Below are 18,222 nucleotides of genomic sequence, written 5' to 3'. Positions count from 1 at the left end.
ATGGACAAGAATTACGTAAATGGGAGGTTTGTTTTTCTTTCTCTTTCTTGCTCTGTTTCCCACTTCCTCTCCGCCAATCCTCCAATCTTGTCCTCACTCTCACCTTTTCCCTTTGGAGAAATTTCACTTACTTTCTTCATTATCCTTCAGCCCCCAAGACCAGAACCAGGTCTCATATTGGCAGTGGTGGGTTCCTGCTCCACGGATGATACTGGAGTGACACACATTCATTTATTAGGCCAGTTGGGGCTTGTTCATTTCCTAGTCACAGGGCATACAACTGGATCCACCCATCTGTTTAGAACCATAGCCAGGAACAAGCCTTGGTTCCAGTCAGTGGTTTACAGAAGTTTTTGGTTTGGGTTTTTGTTTGTTTTTTTCCAGCTTTTTATCAGGAGCTAAGAATACCACTCATTTCCTAGCTTCAAGCAATAAGCTTGGGCCAGGTCCCCCATCATAACCAGAGTACTTTTAGACCCAAATACTTATAGGAGCTAAACCCCTAGGCTGCCACCTTTCAGACCCAGAGCCCAGTAGGCCCTCACCACTTACATTTCTATTCCACATTCCTAAGTCCAGCTATGTCCTTTCATAAGTTTATTTTTTAAATATATGTATTTTGTCTATATTGCTGTGTATCTGGATCAAACTGGCTATCTCAAAGCATGATTCACAAAGTCATTTTGTCTGGAAGTTCCCTTAAATTCAGATTGTTTTATGATCTTCAAGATTCAAAATAAAGGAAATAAAATTATGTATAACTTCCTATAAACATTAACATTATCTGTTTTCCAGTCATCTATCTCTGTTTAAAGAATTGGAACTGCCTTTCCTTGTGGTGGCCCCCAAGCTTTCCTATGATGGGGAATTCTCTAGTACAGATGCAAGAAATGGCAGGTTTCTCTGGCTGCTGGGTAGGAGCTTATGACCACCCCAGACTCTGAATTTCAGTCTAAAGGGGGAAAAAGAGAAACAGGAAAGAATCTATTTTGGAGGGGATGCTAACAGCTACTTCTAGTTTACAAAGGCAGCTTCTAGTGGTAGCATCCTCTGTCTACCCTTGGTGGTACCAATGAGAGAGCATTTAGTGCCTAGCAGTGGAGGCAGGGGTTTCTCCAACAGACGGGTCCTGCAGCAGAATTTGGGGCATGGATAGTCTTTGGACCTCCCAGGGAGTCTGTGATGGACATGAACTTGCTTTATGCTTAAATTAGCCTGAGAGGTTTTGTTTAAACCTAAGAACACAAAAACTTTGTGATGTAATCTTTAATAATGCTCATATTGGCTTATTTGAAAAGATGTGAAAAAAGCTCTGAAAAGCATATGTGATATTTTTTTAATTAAGATGATCAAAGGAAGAATAATTCATCTTTGTGGGTCTTACCTTTCCCCCAACCAGAGGCAAAATGTGCATCTTTCCAGTCTGACAATCCTTCACTGAGGAAACGATGAGGCAGGTGCCACAGAGAACAACCAGGCGTTCAGCCCACTTATGCAGCTGGGTCTTTCCCTTTCGTACATTATAGATGCCAGACAGAAGGATTCGATCCAGATGATCCATCTGGCATGGTTTTTCTGAAAAGAAAAGAGTACTTCAAAAGCCACCATTAAAGTAGCATAAAAATAATGAAAGGGAAAAAGAAAGTATTACATGTTAACATTCAGCAGCCCGAATATAGATTTAAGTAACCAAGCAATATAAGTATTACAAAATAAGCTCTCAGTCTTAAAATGTTGTCCATCCCTAAGTTATATAATGGGAGCACTACGAATTTTGGTCTAGAGAACAACATGTTATTTTGGATGCCATTGTTAACCCTTCTTCCAACAGTCATATCTCCCATGTACACAAAGAAAGACAGAATGACAGAGTGGTTAAGATCATGGACGTGGGAGTCAGACACTCAAACCTGAGTTTGAATCTTGGTTCTGCCACTCACTTTGTTTCCTTGAACTACATAATCTCACTGACCTTGACTTTCCTCATTTATAGAGTTTGGATCTTAATACTATCTACCTTCAGAGGGTTCTTATAAAAAATTAAGATAATGAATGTAAAATACTAAGCATAGTTTTAGATACAAAACAAGTATGGAATAAGTGACAGCCACTATTGTTGTGTTTAGTCTATTCTAGAATGAAGAAATGAACAACTAGTCCTGTACACAATCCTCCATCATTCTGCTCTTTGTGAAGAAAAGCTTTCAGCTGATATTTCAGTCAACTATCCCAATCATGGTGGCAGAAGCAATACATGCATGCAAGAGCTTCTCTATTTCTTGCCACCCTTTAGAAATCTTTATATGACTGAGGTGTAGTGAACAAAACAGAGCATTATGATAGAAGAGATGTTCTTGGTTAAAGCACTACTAGAAACAGACAGTAACTCTACACAGAAATGAACAGGAGCAGCAACAGTATGAGGCTGTGCAAACAGCAATAAATGGGGAACTGAGAAAACTGGGTTGTACTCAGTATTATTACATAATTGATTATGGAACCCTGGGCATTGCTTTCCCCTATTAACTATGTTTTTCCCATATAAAGAAATAAAGAAATGGGCTAGCTTACTTCAAAGCTTTTAAAACTTTGTATGTTAACACCAGATGTATGGAAGAGTCATTTCTCTTTCTATTCTAGGCCAATCCTTTCATCTCTTTTCTAAATTCCACCTTCCTTGGGGAGTTTGGTTCTTCATTCTTCTCACTCTTCAACTCCACCCTCCCTATTGTTTCTATCAAAGCTACAAAAACACTCAAGTTTTCTCCCATTCCTTCTCATTCTCAACAGAATTCCTTTAGTTGACGCATTCTCCAATTCCTATGTGCCCAAGAATTATCTAAGAATTAGTTTAAAATGCAGAACGCCAAGACCTATCCACAGAGAGTCTAATTCAGAGGGTCTGGGATGGAACATAGGAAAATGTATTTTTAACAAGTATCCCAAGTAATTTAAACGCAGATGGCCCCAAAACCATATTTTAAGAAACTATAAGTTTAACCTTTTGAGGCTCTTTTCTTCTCATTTGTGCTTCTATATTAGCTATCTCTGTTACCTCACCTTTTATTTACTCAATTTACTTCAATCTGGCTTCCACTTCCCCAAAACTACACTATTCATATGTTGATAAGGGCTTTCAAATTTCTATCTCCTGCCCCAATCTTCCCTTAGTTCTGATCTTATACATCCAACTGCCTGCTAGACATGTCCAACAGATGTCCCCATTCACCTCAAATTTACAGATTCATAGACTCAAAGACATAGAAAACAAACTTACGGTTGCCAAAGGGGAAAAGGGCGGGGGGGATAAATTTGGAATTTGGTGTTAACAGATACAGACCACTATATATAAAATAGATAAACAACAAGGACCTACTGTATAGCAAAGGGAACTATATTCAGTATCTTATAAGAATCTGTAGTGGAAAAGTATCTGAGGGGAGTTCCCTGGTGGTCCAGTGGTTAGGATTTGGCTCTTTCACTGCCATGGCCAGCGTTCATTCCCTGGTCAAGGAACTGAGATCCCACAAGCCACATGGCACGGCACCCACACACACACACAAAATAAGTATCTGAAAAAGAATACACACACACACACACACACACACACACATAAAACTGAATCACTTTGCTGTAAACCTGAAACATTGTAAATCAACTATACTTCAACAAAAAAATAAAATTAAAAAAAATTTTACAGATTCAAAACCAGTATCAGAATGAAAAGTAAAACTATCTCTATTTGAAAATAATATGATCTTGTGTATAGAAAATTACCTTCCTAGGTAAGCCACACCAAAAAAATACTATTATACCTAATAAATGAGTTCAGAAAGGTTGCAGGATACAAGATTTTTAAAACATCAGTTGTATTTCTATGCACTAGAAATAAACAATTCAAAAGTGAAATTAAGAAATCAATTGCATTTATAATAGCATCAAAAAGAATAAAATGAAAATAGTACAAAACTTGTATACTGAAACCATAAACACATAGTTGTAAGAAATTATAAAAGACATAAATGAATGGAAAGACAGCCAGTGTCCCTGGGAACAAAGACTTAATATTGTTAAGATGGCAAAACTCCCCAAATTGATTTACAGATTTAATGCAATCCCTATCAAAATTCTAGATAACTTCATGACAGAAACTGACAAACTGATCCAAAAATTCCCATAGAATGCAATGGACTCAGAACAGCTTGAACAGCTGAAAAACAGCCTTTTCAACTCAAAACAATCTTGAAAAAGAAAAACAAAATTGGAGGACTCATATTTCCCAATTTCAAGACTTACTACAAAGTAAGGAGCTGGCATATAAAGTGCAGTTCTGATATAAGGATAGACATAAAGCAATAGAATAGAATTGAGAGTTCACCAAAAAACCCCTACTTTATGGACAACTGATTTTTGACAAGGGTGCCAAGATAATTCGATGGGGAAGGAATAGTCTTGTCAACAAATGGTGCTGGGAATTCTGGATATCCACATGCTAAAGAAAGAAGTTGAATCCCTAACCTCACACCACATACAAAAATTAATTCAAAATGGATTATAGACCTAAATGTAAGAACTAAAACTATAAAACTTTAAAAGAAAAGATAGGAATAAATCTTGTGAATTTAGACTAGGCAATGGTTTCTTAGATATTGACATAAAAAGCACAAGTGGCGAAAAAGAAAATACAGATAAACTGGACTTTGAAAATAAAAGGCTGTGTGCTTCAACAGACACCATCAAGAAAGTGAAAAGAAGACTCACAAAACAGGAGAGAATATTTGCAAATCATATACCTAATAAGAGACTTGTATCCAAAATAAAGAACTATTACAATTCAGCAATAAAAAGACAAATAATCCCATTAAAAATTGGGCAAAGGATTTGAACAGGTATTTCCCCAAAGAAGATATACAAAAGACCAACAAGCACATGAAAAGATGCTCAACCTCATTAGTTATTAGATAAATGTAAATGAAAACTACGAGATACCAGTTCACACGCACTAGGATGACTATAATCAAAAAAGACAAACAATAACAAGTGTTGGCAGGAATGTAAAGAAATTAGAACCCTTCATGGTTGGGGGGATTATGAAATGGTGCAGTCACTTTGGAAATCAGTCTGACAGTTCCTTAAAGCTTAAACATAGCGTCACCATATAATCCAGCAATTCTACTCCTACATCTACATCCAAGAGAACTGAAAACATATATCCACACAAACACTTGTACATGAATGTTCACAGTAGCATTATTCATAATAGCCAAAAAGAGGAAACAACACAAATGTCCATCAACTGATGAGTGGATAAACAAAATGTGGTATATGCATACAATGGAATATTATTCAGCCATGAAAAGAAATTAAGTACTGATACATGCTACAAAATGGGTGAACCTTAAAACATTATGCTGAGTACAAGAAGCCAGCCACAGATAGCCAAGTATGTATGATTCCATTTGTATCAATTGTTCAGAATAGGCAAATCTATACAGACAGAATGTAGATTCATGGTTGCCAGGTGTTGTGGGAGTGGGAAATAAGGAATGACTGCTAACAGATATGGGGGTCTCATTTTACAGTGATAAACATGTTCTAAAATTGGATAGTGGTGATGGTTGCACAACTCTCTGAATATACTAAAAAGCACTGAATTGTACACTTTTAAAGGGTGAATTTTATGGTATGTGAATTATATCTCAATGAAGCTGGGTTTTTTTAATCTCATCATTTTCCCCAAACTTGCTATTGCATTTATATTCCCCATCCTGGTTAACAGCATGATATACTACAAAGTTAGCTACATCAAATAAAAATGGGACTTCATTATAGCTTCTCATGTTTCCAAATTGTCTAATAGTCTCTTTTGAAGTTTATGTGAAACAGATGTTATATCAATCGATGTACAATTCTTTGAGTCTCTCTTTCCTTGGCCTTATTTCTTTATATTTTATCACCGAGAAAACTCCTAAATCTATCCATCATCACTCTCAGAAAGGAACATTCAATTTGGGGGGGATAAGTTATTTATACATGAAATAACATGCTGTTTATTATTATTTTTGGAGGGTTTGCTAGATATTCAGAGTGCCTCAAGTCTCTGATCTTCTGAAAGTGGTAAAAAACAGAATGAGGAAGTTCTAATAAACGTTTGGAATGTCTAACAGTTCTAATTAAAAAACAGACTTATAATCACGAAAGCTAAGGTTCTAAGTGGAAAATTAGGGATAATTTTAATTTCCCTATATATTTATACTTTGAAATGTTCTATAAAGAAAATGGATTGCTTTTATAATTTAAAAAAAAAGTTTCTAAAAAAAAAAGGATCAAGGGCAACCCTGTAGCAATGAATACGTCTATTGCCCATAGTACAGTCTCTAAATACCATTTTTCACTAAAATGAACCAGGAGTCCTTAGAAAAATAATCTATTCCTGGTGTGAGTCAGAGGATGAAAAGATCAAGAACTTAATGGAAAATCTAGAATGCTATCAAAGACAGTAGTTGGGTCATGTTGGAAGGACATAGAAAGCAACCTGAAAGAGCTCCCCCTAGCTGAGATGGGACAGATTGAGCATCAGAAAGAAAAATGGGTGCAAATGAATTGAAACAAATATAAATAAGCCCATGAGCTCATGATGATACTCAAAACAGACAATAAAAAATGAAGTCACACAGACAGATTGTGAATATAAACTGAAAGGCAAAGCAATATAGCTTCTAGAAAAGAATAAAGGGAAAGACTGTTAGATTGGACTATATCAAAATGAAATACCTCTTTTTTTTTTTTAAGTGTAACTTTTTTTTTTTAAATTTATTTATTTATGTATTTATTTTTGGCTGTGTTGGGTCTTCGTTTCTGTGTGAGGGCTTTCTCCAGTTGCGGCGAGCGGGGGCCACTCTTCATCGCGGTGCGCGGGTCTCTCACTATCGCAGCCTCTCTTGTTGCGGAGCACAGGCTCCAGACGCGCAGGCTCAGTAGTTGTGGCTCACGGGCTTAGCTGCTCCGCGGCATGTGGGATCTTCCCAGACCAGGGCTCGAACCCGTGTCCCCTGCATTGGCAGGCAGATTCTTAACCACTGCGCCACCAGGGAAGCCCTGAAATACTTCTTTTAATCAAAAGATGCCACTAAGGTTCTGGTTCTGAGTTACACAGAGAAAGCCCACTCTACCCTCTCTCTCCCACTGAATTCACCTATAAAACCTGGACAGAATACCTGGAGCACTGGTGAACCCCAAGCAGGCTAAACTCAACGAAATTCAAGCCCAGACACTTCATAATCAAACTGCTGAAAATTAAAGACAAAGGAAAAATTTTTAAAGAAGCCAGAGAAAGATGAAGCACTATTTATACAGGAACAATGGCTCAAATGACTTTATAAAGGGTGTGCAGGAGCTCTCTGTACTATCATTCCAACTGCTCTGAAAATCTAAAGCTAGTTCAAAATAAAAAGTTAAACAGACAAATAAATAAATACTGGCTGATACATTTTGGGGTAAAAATGAAACATTTACTTACATTTAAAGAGTAAAACAGGAAACCTCAAAACAAATTTCAAACTCGCAATAGCCACCCCCCCACCCAACACAAGAGCACACTCTGTGATTTGAAGTATTTCAGTAGAAAATCTTGTGAAGCAGTGGTGGCTAAGCAATCCCACAATCTGGTTTCGTGACCCTGAACAAGTTCCTTATTTTTAGGCCTTAGTTTCCCAAGTTTAAGACCAAGGAGTTGGATTAGATGATCCCTAGTCTTTCCCAGTTCTCACATTTTATGGATCCCTCTTATTCTTCTAAACTGTTTCTCCATCAACTATATGGTAGAGTACCTTACAGGTTAAGAAGATGAGATTTAGGGTTTCCCTGTGGCACAGTGGTTAAGAATCCGCCTGCCAATGCAGGGGACACGGGTTCGAGCCCTGGTCCGGGAAGATCCCACATGCCGTGGAGCAACTAAGCCCGTGCGCCACAACTACCGAGCCTGCACTCCAGAGCCCGCGAGCCACAACTAAAGAAGCCTGCCCACCTAGAGCCCGTACTCCGCAACAAGAGAAGCCACCTCAGTGAGAAGCCCGCGCACTGCAACAAAGAGTAGCCTCTGCTCGTCACAACTGGAGAAAGCCTGCGGGCAGCAACAAAGACCCAACTCAGCCAAAAATTAATTAATTAATTAATTAATTTAAAAAAAAAAAAAAAAAAAGAGATTTAGAACCAGTTAAGACCTCTCCAGAGTAATAATATCTACCTACACGGTTGTAAGGATTAAATGAGAAAAGGTACATAGAGTGCTCAGCACCTTAGTACATGCTCAGCACATACTAAGGGTATAAAACAAATGCTAGTTGTTATAATGAAAGTTCTGCCTTAAGCCTCCTTCTTTTCCTATATTTAAGTATTATTTTCAAGATAATCTTAACAACTTTCACGGATTTAACACTCCCATGTACCTGACTCCCAGATTTGTATTTCCAAAGCTCCTAGTTTCACACTTCCAACTACCTGCCAGACATCTCCAACTGGATGTCTACCACCATTTACAATTAAACATGCCTGAAACCAAGTCATCACCATCCCTGCAAACCAGATCCTTCTCACAACTCAAGTCCTGTCAGTCTCCCAAAGCCACCCAGCCTCAAAACCTCAGAGCCAGCTTTGCCTCTTAGGTTCTCTTCCTCAACTCCTTTTTTCAATCAACCATCAACACTTACTGACTATTCCTTCAAAAAGTCTCTACACGAATGATTCCTTCCCATTCCCTAGTTCAGATCCCTACTAATTCATGCCTGAATTATTATTCACTCTGGTGCCAGATTCATCTTTCTCAGGCGCACTTGGATCCCATCACTTCCTGCTACCATCTGTCAAATGAAGGCTAAACTCCTGATATTGTACTCAAGGCCCAAAACAATCTGGACTCAAATTTTCTCTGTGTGTGATTCACAGAACATGCACTGAAATTCCTAATACCCCACCTCTGTCCTTTTCCATTCTGATTACTGAAATTCTGTCGATTTTTAAAGAACCAACCCAAATACTACTTCTTCAGAAAGATTTCTTTGATTCTAGAAATCTCCCTGATTTTTCAGAGAAGAAAAGTGAATGGGAACTTCCTTATCGACTATCAGAATCTATCATATAGGTATATTAAAAAGTGTTGGTATTAGCATAAGACAAAGACATCAATGTAATAGGATAGAGTCCAAAAATAGACCCCCGCCTGTATAGGAACTTAATAATAATAAAGGTGATGCTTCAAATCAGCAGGAAAAGGATGAGCTATTTCATAAGTATTGTTGGAACAACTGGCTATCAACAGAGAAAAAAGTAAGTTAGATCCCTACCTCATATCACATTCTAAAAATATAAAATACTAGAAGAAAATATAGAGTATGTTTATGACCTAGGATAGGGAAGGAATGTAAAGGTATTAAAGGAAAAGACTGGCTAAATCTGATTAAATAAAACTTCTGCACAATAAAAAACAATATGTAAAACTACAAAACAAGTTACAGGCTGGAAAAAAAATGTGTCACAAATACAGTATACAGAGGATGTATATTCAGAATATATACAAAAGTCCTTCTGATCAATATGAAAAAGGATAAACAATAGAAATATCCAGGGTTAATTCAAGGGAGAAGAAAACTTAAAGATCAATGTAAATATGACACAATATTCAACCATACTAGTAATCAGGTAAACAAAATCAAAACAATGAGACCAACATTTAATCCATTAGATTAGTAAAAGTTTTAAATGCTAATAATATTAAAAGGTGATATTGTGAGCAAAGGGGTACTCTGATATACTGATGGGATATACTTTTGTTTTGCAGTAGTAACTATTAGTATTTTAAATGAGAATAAATATCCTATGACCCAATAACTTCATGTTTAGAGATTTACTCTGAAGAAACACAGGTGCAGGGACTTCCCTGGTGGCACAGTGGTTAAGAATCTGCCTGCCAATGCAGGGGCCATGGGTTCGAGCCCTGGTCTGGGAAGACCGCACATGCCATGGAGCAACGAAGCCCGTGCGCCACAACTACTGAGCCTGCGCTCTAGAGCCTGCAAGCCTCTGGGCACAATGACTGAGCCCACGAGCCACAACTACTGAAGCCCACGTGCCTAGAGCCCATGCTCCTCAACAAGAGAAGTCACTGCAATGAGAAGCCTGCGCACTGCAACAAAGAGTAGCCCCTGCTCACCGCAACTAGAGAAAGCCCGTGCGCAGCAATGAAGACCCTATGCAGCCAAAAATAAATAAATTTAAAAAAATAAATAAAATAAAAATTCCAATTACATCATTTAAAAAAAAAAGAAACACAGGTGCACAAAGATGCAATCTTACTACAGTGTTATTTGTAATAGTCCATCACTAGGGAAATTGTTATATAAACTATAATACATACATGACATCCAATAGTATGCAACAAAGAAATGCATATAGAAGATAGTTAAGAGAAGTCCTCCAAAACACTGTTGGGAGAAAAAAAGCATGAAGACCAACACCAAATGACAGCATTTATGTAAACAAAATATATTTCTGCAAATACACATTAGATAGGAATAAAAGTTAGAAAATTCTCAACAGGTATATACCAAATTGATTGTTATATCATAATTATCACATTATATATCACTGCTTAATAGATAACCACTATCGGTATATACTTGTATTAACTCAAACATTCTACTTGTAGGAATCACTTCCTCCCTCTACCCTAGAGGTCAGCCATTCTCTTCACTTTTATAATAATCATTTCCTTGTTTTCTTTATGTTTCTGCTATTCATGTGTTAGTTATAGCATTTTTAACTACTGTAACAAAAAGAATATACTGGCCCAAACACAAGAGAAATGTAATTCTCTGCTAGGGTGGGCAGTCTGGGTTACCAGGGGTCAACTCTGTCGAGAAACTCCTGCTGATGGTGGCTCTGCCATTTTCAACACATGACTTCAATATTGCTCTTGATGACTGCCTTCCTACCCTACAGAAGAGGAAAAGAGCAAGAAGTATGCATGGGAGGCTTTAGGAACCAGGTATAAAAGTGGCACACAACAATTCCACTCCATACCACTGAAGAAAATTTTGTCACAGGTGCACACCAAACCGCACAAAAGACTGAGAAACAAGATGTAGCTGGGCAGTCATGTGCCCACCTCTAAGTCTTATTACGGAAGAAGGAAAGAGCAGCTTTGGATGGACAGAGAGTGGTACTGTCACACATCTCTAAACAATATGGCTGAGTTTTGCCTGTTTTCGAACTTTAAATGAATGGAAACATACTATATATGCAATTGTTTTGTATTTGGGTTTTTTTTTTTTATTTTTTTGTATTTGGTTTCTTTTGTTTGTGTTTATGCTCCTTGGATGAAACTGTCTCAAACAACGTGTACAGAGAATACCAGACAGAAAGAAATGCTCAGGCTGGGTGCTATGCTACCTGAGCTATTCAGCCCCAGAACTACAACTTCACTAGCAAATCACACCTTCTAGATGCCACTTCCTCTTACACAATAAGGAGCTGATTAATGGGCTCTCTTAATCTCTGTGATTGATCATACTACCCACTCATCTTTAGTTACATACATTATTTCAAGGCTTTTATATCATGAATCTGTACTGAGTCACTCCACTCACTTTCCCCCAGCACCCACCCCAGCAAGACTGATAACTAGCATTTGCACAATGGCCCCTGGAGTACCGGAGACGTTTCATATACAGCAAACAAAGCAAAACACTGGTTTGAACTTAGGCCCTCTGACCCTGGCCTCATTAACACTATATTCTAAGCTAACGCACCAAAGACTCTATGCAAGAAATATTGAAAGCTGATTGCTAAGCTATTTGCTTCAAAAAGAATACTTCAAATTCTTTACAACTCCTCTCTTCAAAAGGAGAGGCCTAAAAAAAAAAAAAGGTGAGGGCTATTTCCCTTCTCTATAGTGTGGGCTGTATTTGGTGACTCAATTCTAATAAACAGAAAGTGGTGAAAACGATGGTGACTTATGAGGCTAGGTCATAAAAACACTGATGCCTCTGTGTGTTGTGTGTATGTGTGTGTGTGTTGTGTGTTTGTGTGCACATGCATGCATGCGCTCATGTGCATGTGTGTGTGTCTCATCACTGGGGGCAGCTAGCTGCCACATCGAGAAGACGCTTAGGCAGCCCTAGAGAAGGGTCCACATAGTGAGCAACTGAGATCTCCTGCCAAAAACTGGTGAGAAACTGGGGCCTTCTACCAACAGCCACATGAGTGAGCCATGTTAGAAGTGAATCTTCCAGCCCCACTCAAGCCTTCAGATGACTGCAGCTTCAGCCAATATAATGAGTACTATCTCATTGAGACTCAAGCCAAAACCATCCAGCTAAATTCCTCCTAGATTTCTGACCCACAGAAACTGTATGATATAATAATCGGGACTTCCGTGGCGATCCAGAGGTTAAGACTCCGTGCTACCACTGCCGGAGGCGTGGGTTTGATCCCTGGTCAGAGAACTAAGAGCCCACACGCTGCGCATGGCACGGCCAAAAAATAAAAATAAATTAAAAAATAAATATTTAATATCATTTTAAGTCACTAAATTTTTTTTATTTTTATTTATTTTTTGGCTGCGTTGGGTCTCCACTGCTGCACGCGGGCTTTCTCTAGTTGCAGTGAGCAGGGCCTACTCTTCATTGCGGTGCCTGGGCTTCTCATTGAGGTGGCTTCTCTTGTTGCGAAGCATGGGCTCTAGGCGCATGGGCTTCAGTAGTTGCCGCACGCGGGCTCAGTAGTTGTGGCTCGCGGGCTCTAGAGCACAGTCTCAGTAGTTGTGGCGCACGGGCTTAGCCGCTCCGCAACATGTGGGATTTTCCCAGACCAGGGATCAAACCCGTGTCCCCTGCATTGGCAGGTGGATTCTTAACCACTGTGCCACCAGGGAAGTCCTAAGTCATTAAATTTTGAGGCAATTTGTTACACAGCCAACAGAAAATACCCTTATCTATCTATCTACACACACATACATACTTTTTTTAACCTTTTATTTCTGGTGCCATATACATATATTGCCTATTTTCAAAAGTAACTAGCTTTAAAAACCTCTTTCCCAAATGTAGTTTTCTCACTCAAATTATACTAGCTTCTCTGAATTAAAAGAGCTCACTTTTGGAAATGTTCTCTGTTAAAGACCCCCCCCCCCCCAATATAGTAAGTGCTACAAACTGGAACTTTTTTAAAAAATTTATTTATTTTTGGCTGCGTTGGGTCTTCGTTGCTGCGCACGGGCTTTCTCTAGTTGTGGAGAGCGGGGTCTACTCTTCGTTGCGGTGCGCAGGCTTCTCATTGCGGTGGCTTCTCTTGCTGCAGAGCACGGACTCTAGGCATGCAGGCTTCAGTAGTTGTGGCTCGCGGGCTCTAGAGCGCAGCCTCAGTAGTTGCAGCGCACAGGCTTAGCTGCTCCGCAGCATGTGGGATCTTCCCAGACCAGGGATCGAACCCATGTCCCCTGCACTGGCAGGTGGATTCTATTTTTTTTTTTTAATTTTTTTATTTTTGGCTGTGTTGGGTCTTCGTTTCTGTGCGAGGGCTTTCTCTAGTTGCGGCAAGCGAGGGCCACTCTTCATCGCGGTGCGCGGGCCTCTTCACTATCGCGGCCTCTCTTGTTGCGGAGCACAGGCTCCAGACGCGCAGGCTCAGTAGCTGTGGCTCACGGGCCTAGTTGCTCCGCGGCATGTGGGATCTTCCCAGACCAGAGCTCAAACCCGTGTCCCCTGCATTAGCAGGCATATTCTCAACCACTGTGCTACCAGGGAAGCCCCGGCAGGTGGATTTTTAACCACTGTGCCACCAGAGAAGCCCCCCGAACTGGTACTCTTTTTGACTTTACTGGAAATATCCTCTTAAGGGAATATTAAGATCCTAGGCATGCTACAATTTATCAGGTGGTATTAATAAATTAATGCAATCATGCCAACTGTTGTGTATTATAACTGACTTCAAATGCAATCTCACTGGTTATAAAGGAGCTTGCCAGCATCTCAAGGCTCAGCTTTCATCCCAGAATGAAAACATGGAGTGAAGAACTTATGTGCAACCACATATAGAGAGCATGTTACTATCCAAGATTTATTATTATTTTTTAACCAAGCTTTACAGTAATAGATCGGTTGTGTTCCTCAAATTAGTCTTAAAAGATTTTCCTCAGATTTAACATCAACCTAGCAACTATTCTCCCTCCATGAACTAACAAAGGAGAGAAATGAATGGAAATAAAATAAAACGAAACCAACTTTTAAGGAACATGTCAGAAAATATTGTGGTGATGAAAAATTATAAATAAAATCTTTTGTGAAGTGCACTTAATGAAACTGGCTTGTGACGTGTGTCACAAGAGTTCAGATTAAATCAATAATTTGAGGAATGAGAGCAGGGAATCTTAGTAAATGGTTATGCCTACATATACTAGTAACTTAGTTACTAGTTCAACTGTTTGATACATGGGTCATATTAACTCAAAACTGTTAAGTGTTAAATAGCTCTGTTATTTACTAGCTGTATGACCTTGAACAAGTTTACCTCTCTGTCTCTGTAAAATGAGACAACAGTTCCTAGAACATAAGTTGGCTATACTGAGTAAACTGGGTAATTCATAAGCATAAAAGCACACAGTAAGCACTCAAAAAATGGTACTCAGTAGTATTATTAGTTATTGATGTATATTTGGAGAGTAATATTCAGAAATATTCTGACTTCCTTAAGTCTAACTTTATGAGTAAAGTGATCAGGTGAAAAATAGTCAATAGGGGAAAATGCACCGAAAGAGAAGAGCATGTAAAATATCCGAGATTTTAAAGCTTACTAAATTCAACAATATACACGTCTGATGTGCTCATCAAATGTTAAGTCATATATGATAATGACCACCTAATTCAACATTCTCGAACTCTCCAGAAGTTCATGGACTTTATAAAGAACTTGAAAATATATAAAGCTATGATTTGATCAAGAGGCTGGCAAAAGTACGTAACAATTCTGTAAGTCAGCAAAACACCAGAACAAAAAGAGCAAAAATAAAAAGGGAAGGCTGTTTTTGTTGTTGTTTTCTAACTACATTAGTAAATTGGCTTAAAAACGGCTTTGGATAAAATATTTTTAAAAGGCTGAAGACAGACAGAGGTACAAATAATCAATTAAAAGTCATTAATGTATTCACACAGCCACTGATAAATCCTTACCGCCATAAAATCGAAGCATACAGCCAAGGTCAGGATTTGCCGCCTCCTCCTGTATGCGCACAGGGTCATCAAACCCCAGCCCGGACAAGTAATCATAAACAATCTGAAGAGGTCGTTCAGTAGGTTCCAGTCTCCTGCTTACACAATTCAAAAGAAAAATATTTGGTAAGTAATAAACACACTTCGTTTGATTTTTAAAATCTATTAATATGCTCTAGATTTTTACTTCTATATCAAGATTTTTCTCTAATATCACATGATACAACTAATCTAAACAAGCGGTGCTCAAAGTTTTTGGTCTCGGGATCCCTCTATAGTTTTTGAGGCCCCCAGAGAGCTTTTGTTTACACGGGGTGTATCTATTGACATTTACTGAATGAGAAACTAAACTTAAGAATTTCTAAATATTTATTTATTCATTTTAAAATAACAACAATAAACACATTACATGTTGACAAATATTTTTTGAAAACTACATTTTCAGAATAAAACAAATTTAGTGAGAAGACTTGCATTGTTTTGCATTTTATAAATCTCTTTAACAGCTGGTTTAATAGAAGACAGCTAGATCCTCAGATACGTAGCCTCTAGAAAACTCCATTGTATACTTATGAGACTGAAAGTGAAAAAGAAAATTAATATCTCATTATTATTATGAAAGAGTTTTGACCTCATGCACCTCTTCAAAAAGTCTTGGAGACCCCCAGAGGGCCCTTTGAGAACCTCTGGTTCAAACTTAAAGGCATCGAATTGAAATTATGAGATATAAAAGATGGTACCTGGCCATAACTGATTTCACATAAGCTGCAACACAATTATAAATGGAGACTCTGGGTTGCTGACTATATCCTATATATTTCCTCTGGCTTCACAGATGATTTTTCCATAAAAACTAGGAATTCCCCAGAAATCATTAGATTACATGGCTCTGACTGAAAGCTAGGTAAAACCAGAATGTTAGTAATCACCTGTGGCTTCTGGTGACACTGCATATTTTAAAATTACACAGACTTAAGGCGGTTCATTTACAATTCTTTTATCAGAAAGCAAACAGTCATAAATACAGCAGCTAAGAGCATGAGCTCCACAAGTCAGACTGCCTGGGCTTGAGTCTCACTTCTGCCACTTATCAACTGCATGTGTGCCCCTAGGCAAGTTAGTTAACCTCATTGTCTCAAATTCCTCACCAGTATAATGGGTAGTGCCTAACTCACAGAGTTATTAGAAGTATTTATTTATTTGCTTACAAGAAGATATCACATAGTATATAAAGTGCTTAGCAAATTATTTGGCATGTAGTAGTGTTCAATAATGTACTGACATTATTCAAAAAATTCTTAGGAATGGAATAAATTTTAATTAGAATAAAAATAAAATGTCTCCCCTATCTGAAACAACAACCAAAAAACAAGTATAGGAAAGCCTGTATGTTTAAAAGATCTTGAAGAACATTATTCATATCCTAAAAGGATTCTGTTTAGAAAACTTAAGTCTTGTATTAACCAGAAGAAACACGATAAACCTTCCATCATGGCAAAAAGACATGAAGGAACTCTGTGTTTTGTGGTTAAAGAACTAGAAAATACTGGTTGGCAATATGCTTTAATTTAAAAAAACATGAAATGGGAATACTAGAAAGTGGAATATAAACAACTGTAAAAAAAAAAAATGGTAATTTAGGAATGGAAATCATATTGATGAGTACAGAAAGTAAAAAATAAAAATAGGGACTTCCCTGGTGGTCCAGTGGCTAAGACTCCATGCTCCCAATGCAGGGGGCCAGGGCTCGATCCCTGGTCAGGGAACTAGATCTCACATGCCGCAACTAAGACCCAATACAGCCAAATAAATAAACATTTTTAAAAAATATCTAAAATAAATAAATAAGTAAATAAAAATAAAAGTAAAACCACTACCTGGCCCCTCCTGACTGTTCAGTTCTGACTTTCAGTTTCCATGAACTCAGAACTGCTACATGGGGAATGACCAAAGAACTAAAAGCCTACAAAGACCAATAAATATTGAATTTAATAGAAATGAAAAATAAACTTTTCAGAATAAAAGTATCAGTTACAATTAATCTCTAGTCAAATAAAATAAAAATCCACAAAGGGCTGTGACAATATTAGGCACCTTCCCAGTACAATGGTAGAATTCTTCTAAGAAGGATGCATTTTAAGAGAGACTTCTAATAAACTATATCCTGGACGGGTCAGTTAGCCATGTAAGAGGAAGACTGACTGAAGGATTAACTTGAAGACAAGGTGACCAAGGGCATAAAGAGCTCTCTCTACCTTCCAATGTCAAGAAGGATTAGACTTCCTCTATCTAGATTGCTCCAAAGAATAGGACTAGGACCAAGGAGAAGTTGCACAGGTAGACTTGATTAAAAAATGAGGAAGAAAAAAAAAAAAAAATGAGGAAGAACCTTAATGATTAGAGACGCCCAATAATGAAACAGACTACCTCTCAAAATAGCTCACAGAGAGCTAGAGAGCCCTCTGTCACGGACACTTTAGAAGAGTTTCCTCTAAGAATCAAGTTGGGCCAGATGATCTTTAGGGTCTTTTAAAACTCAGGGCTCTTTCAGGTATTTAAGACACCTTGCTAATATAATACAAATTCTACCTGAACACTGCTATTATTTTTGGATACAGAGTTCAATGTATTTAAATATAATTCCATATAATGATCACATATTCAAGACCAAGAAATATTATTAGTACTTTCAGGCTAAAGCTCACTAACTCAATTTTCCTATTTCTCTCTGGAAAACCAGGAGAAATGGAAATATCCTAATTCTGACATATTTTACCTGATCAAATTTCCTGGTCTAAAAAGGCTCTGTAGGGCTTCCCTGGTGGCGCAGTGGTTGAGAACCTGCCTGCTAATGCAGGGGACACGGGTTCGAGCCCTGGTCTGGGAAGATCCCACATGCCACGGAGCAGCTGGGCCCGTGAGCCACAACTACTGAGCCTGCGCGTCTGGAGCCTGTGCTCCG

General features: G+C 38.2%; 1 protein-coding gene across 2 annotated transcripts in view; it reads right to left on the bottom strand.

Moving 5' to 3' along the window:
* The window catches only part of PHLPP2 (PH domain and leucine rich repeat protein phosphatase 2), a 73,138-nt gene that overhangs the window by 39,556 nt on the left and 15,360 nt on the right, over positions 1-18,222 (bottom strand). For both annotated transcript variants that reach the window (XM_036834199.1, XM_036834200.1), the window contains exons 3-4: positions 15,222-15,355; positions 1,385-1,575 (exon numbers count right to left, since the gene is read on the bottom strand). In XM_036834199.1, coding sequence (XP_036690094.1) covers positions 1,385-1,575; positions 15,222-15,355 — 325 coding nt within the window. The remainder of the gene's footprint in view (positions 1-1,384; positions 1,576-15,221; positions 15,356-18,222) is intronic.

This window comes from Balaenoptera musculus, chromosome 19, assembly GCF_009873245.2.
Source record: "Balaenoptera musculus isolate JJ_BM4_2016_0621 chromosome 19, mBalMus1.pri.v3, whole genome shotgun sequence".
Classification (NCBI taxonomy): domain Eukaryota; kingdom Metazoa; phylum Chordata; class Mammalia; order Artiodactyla; family Balaenopteridae; genus Balaenoptera; species Balaenoptera musculus.
The sequence above is the reverse complement of the archived record's forward strand: the minus strand, read 5'-3'. Positions and strand labels throughout refer to the sequence as shown.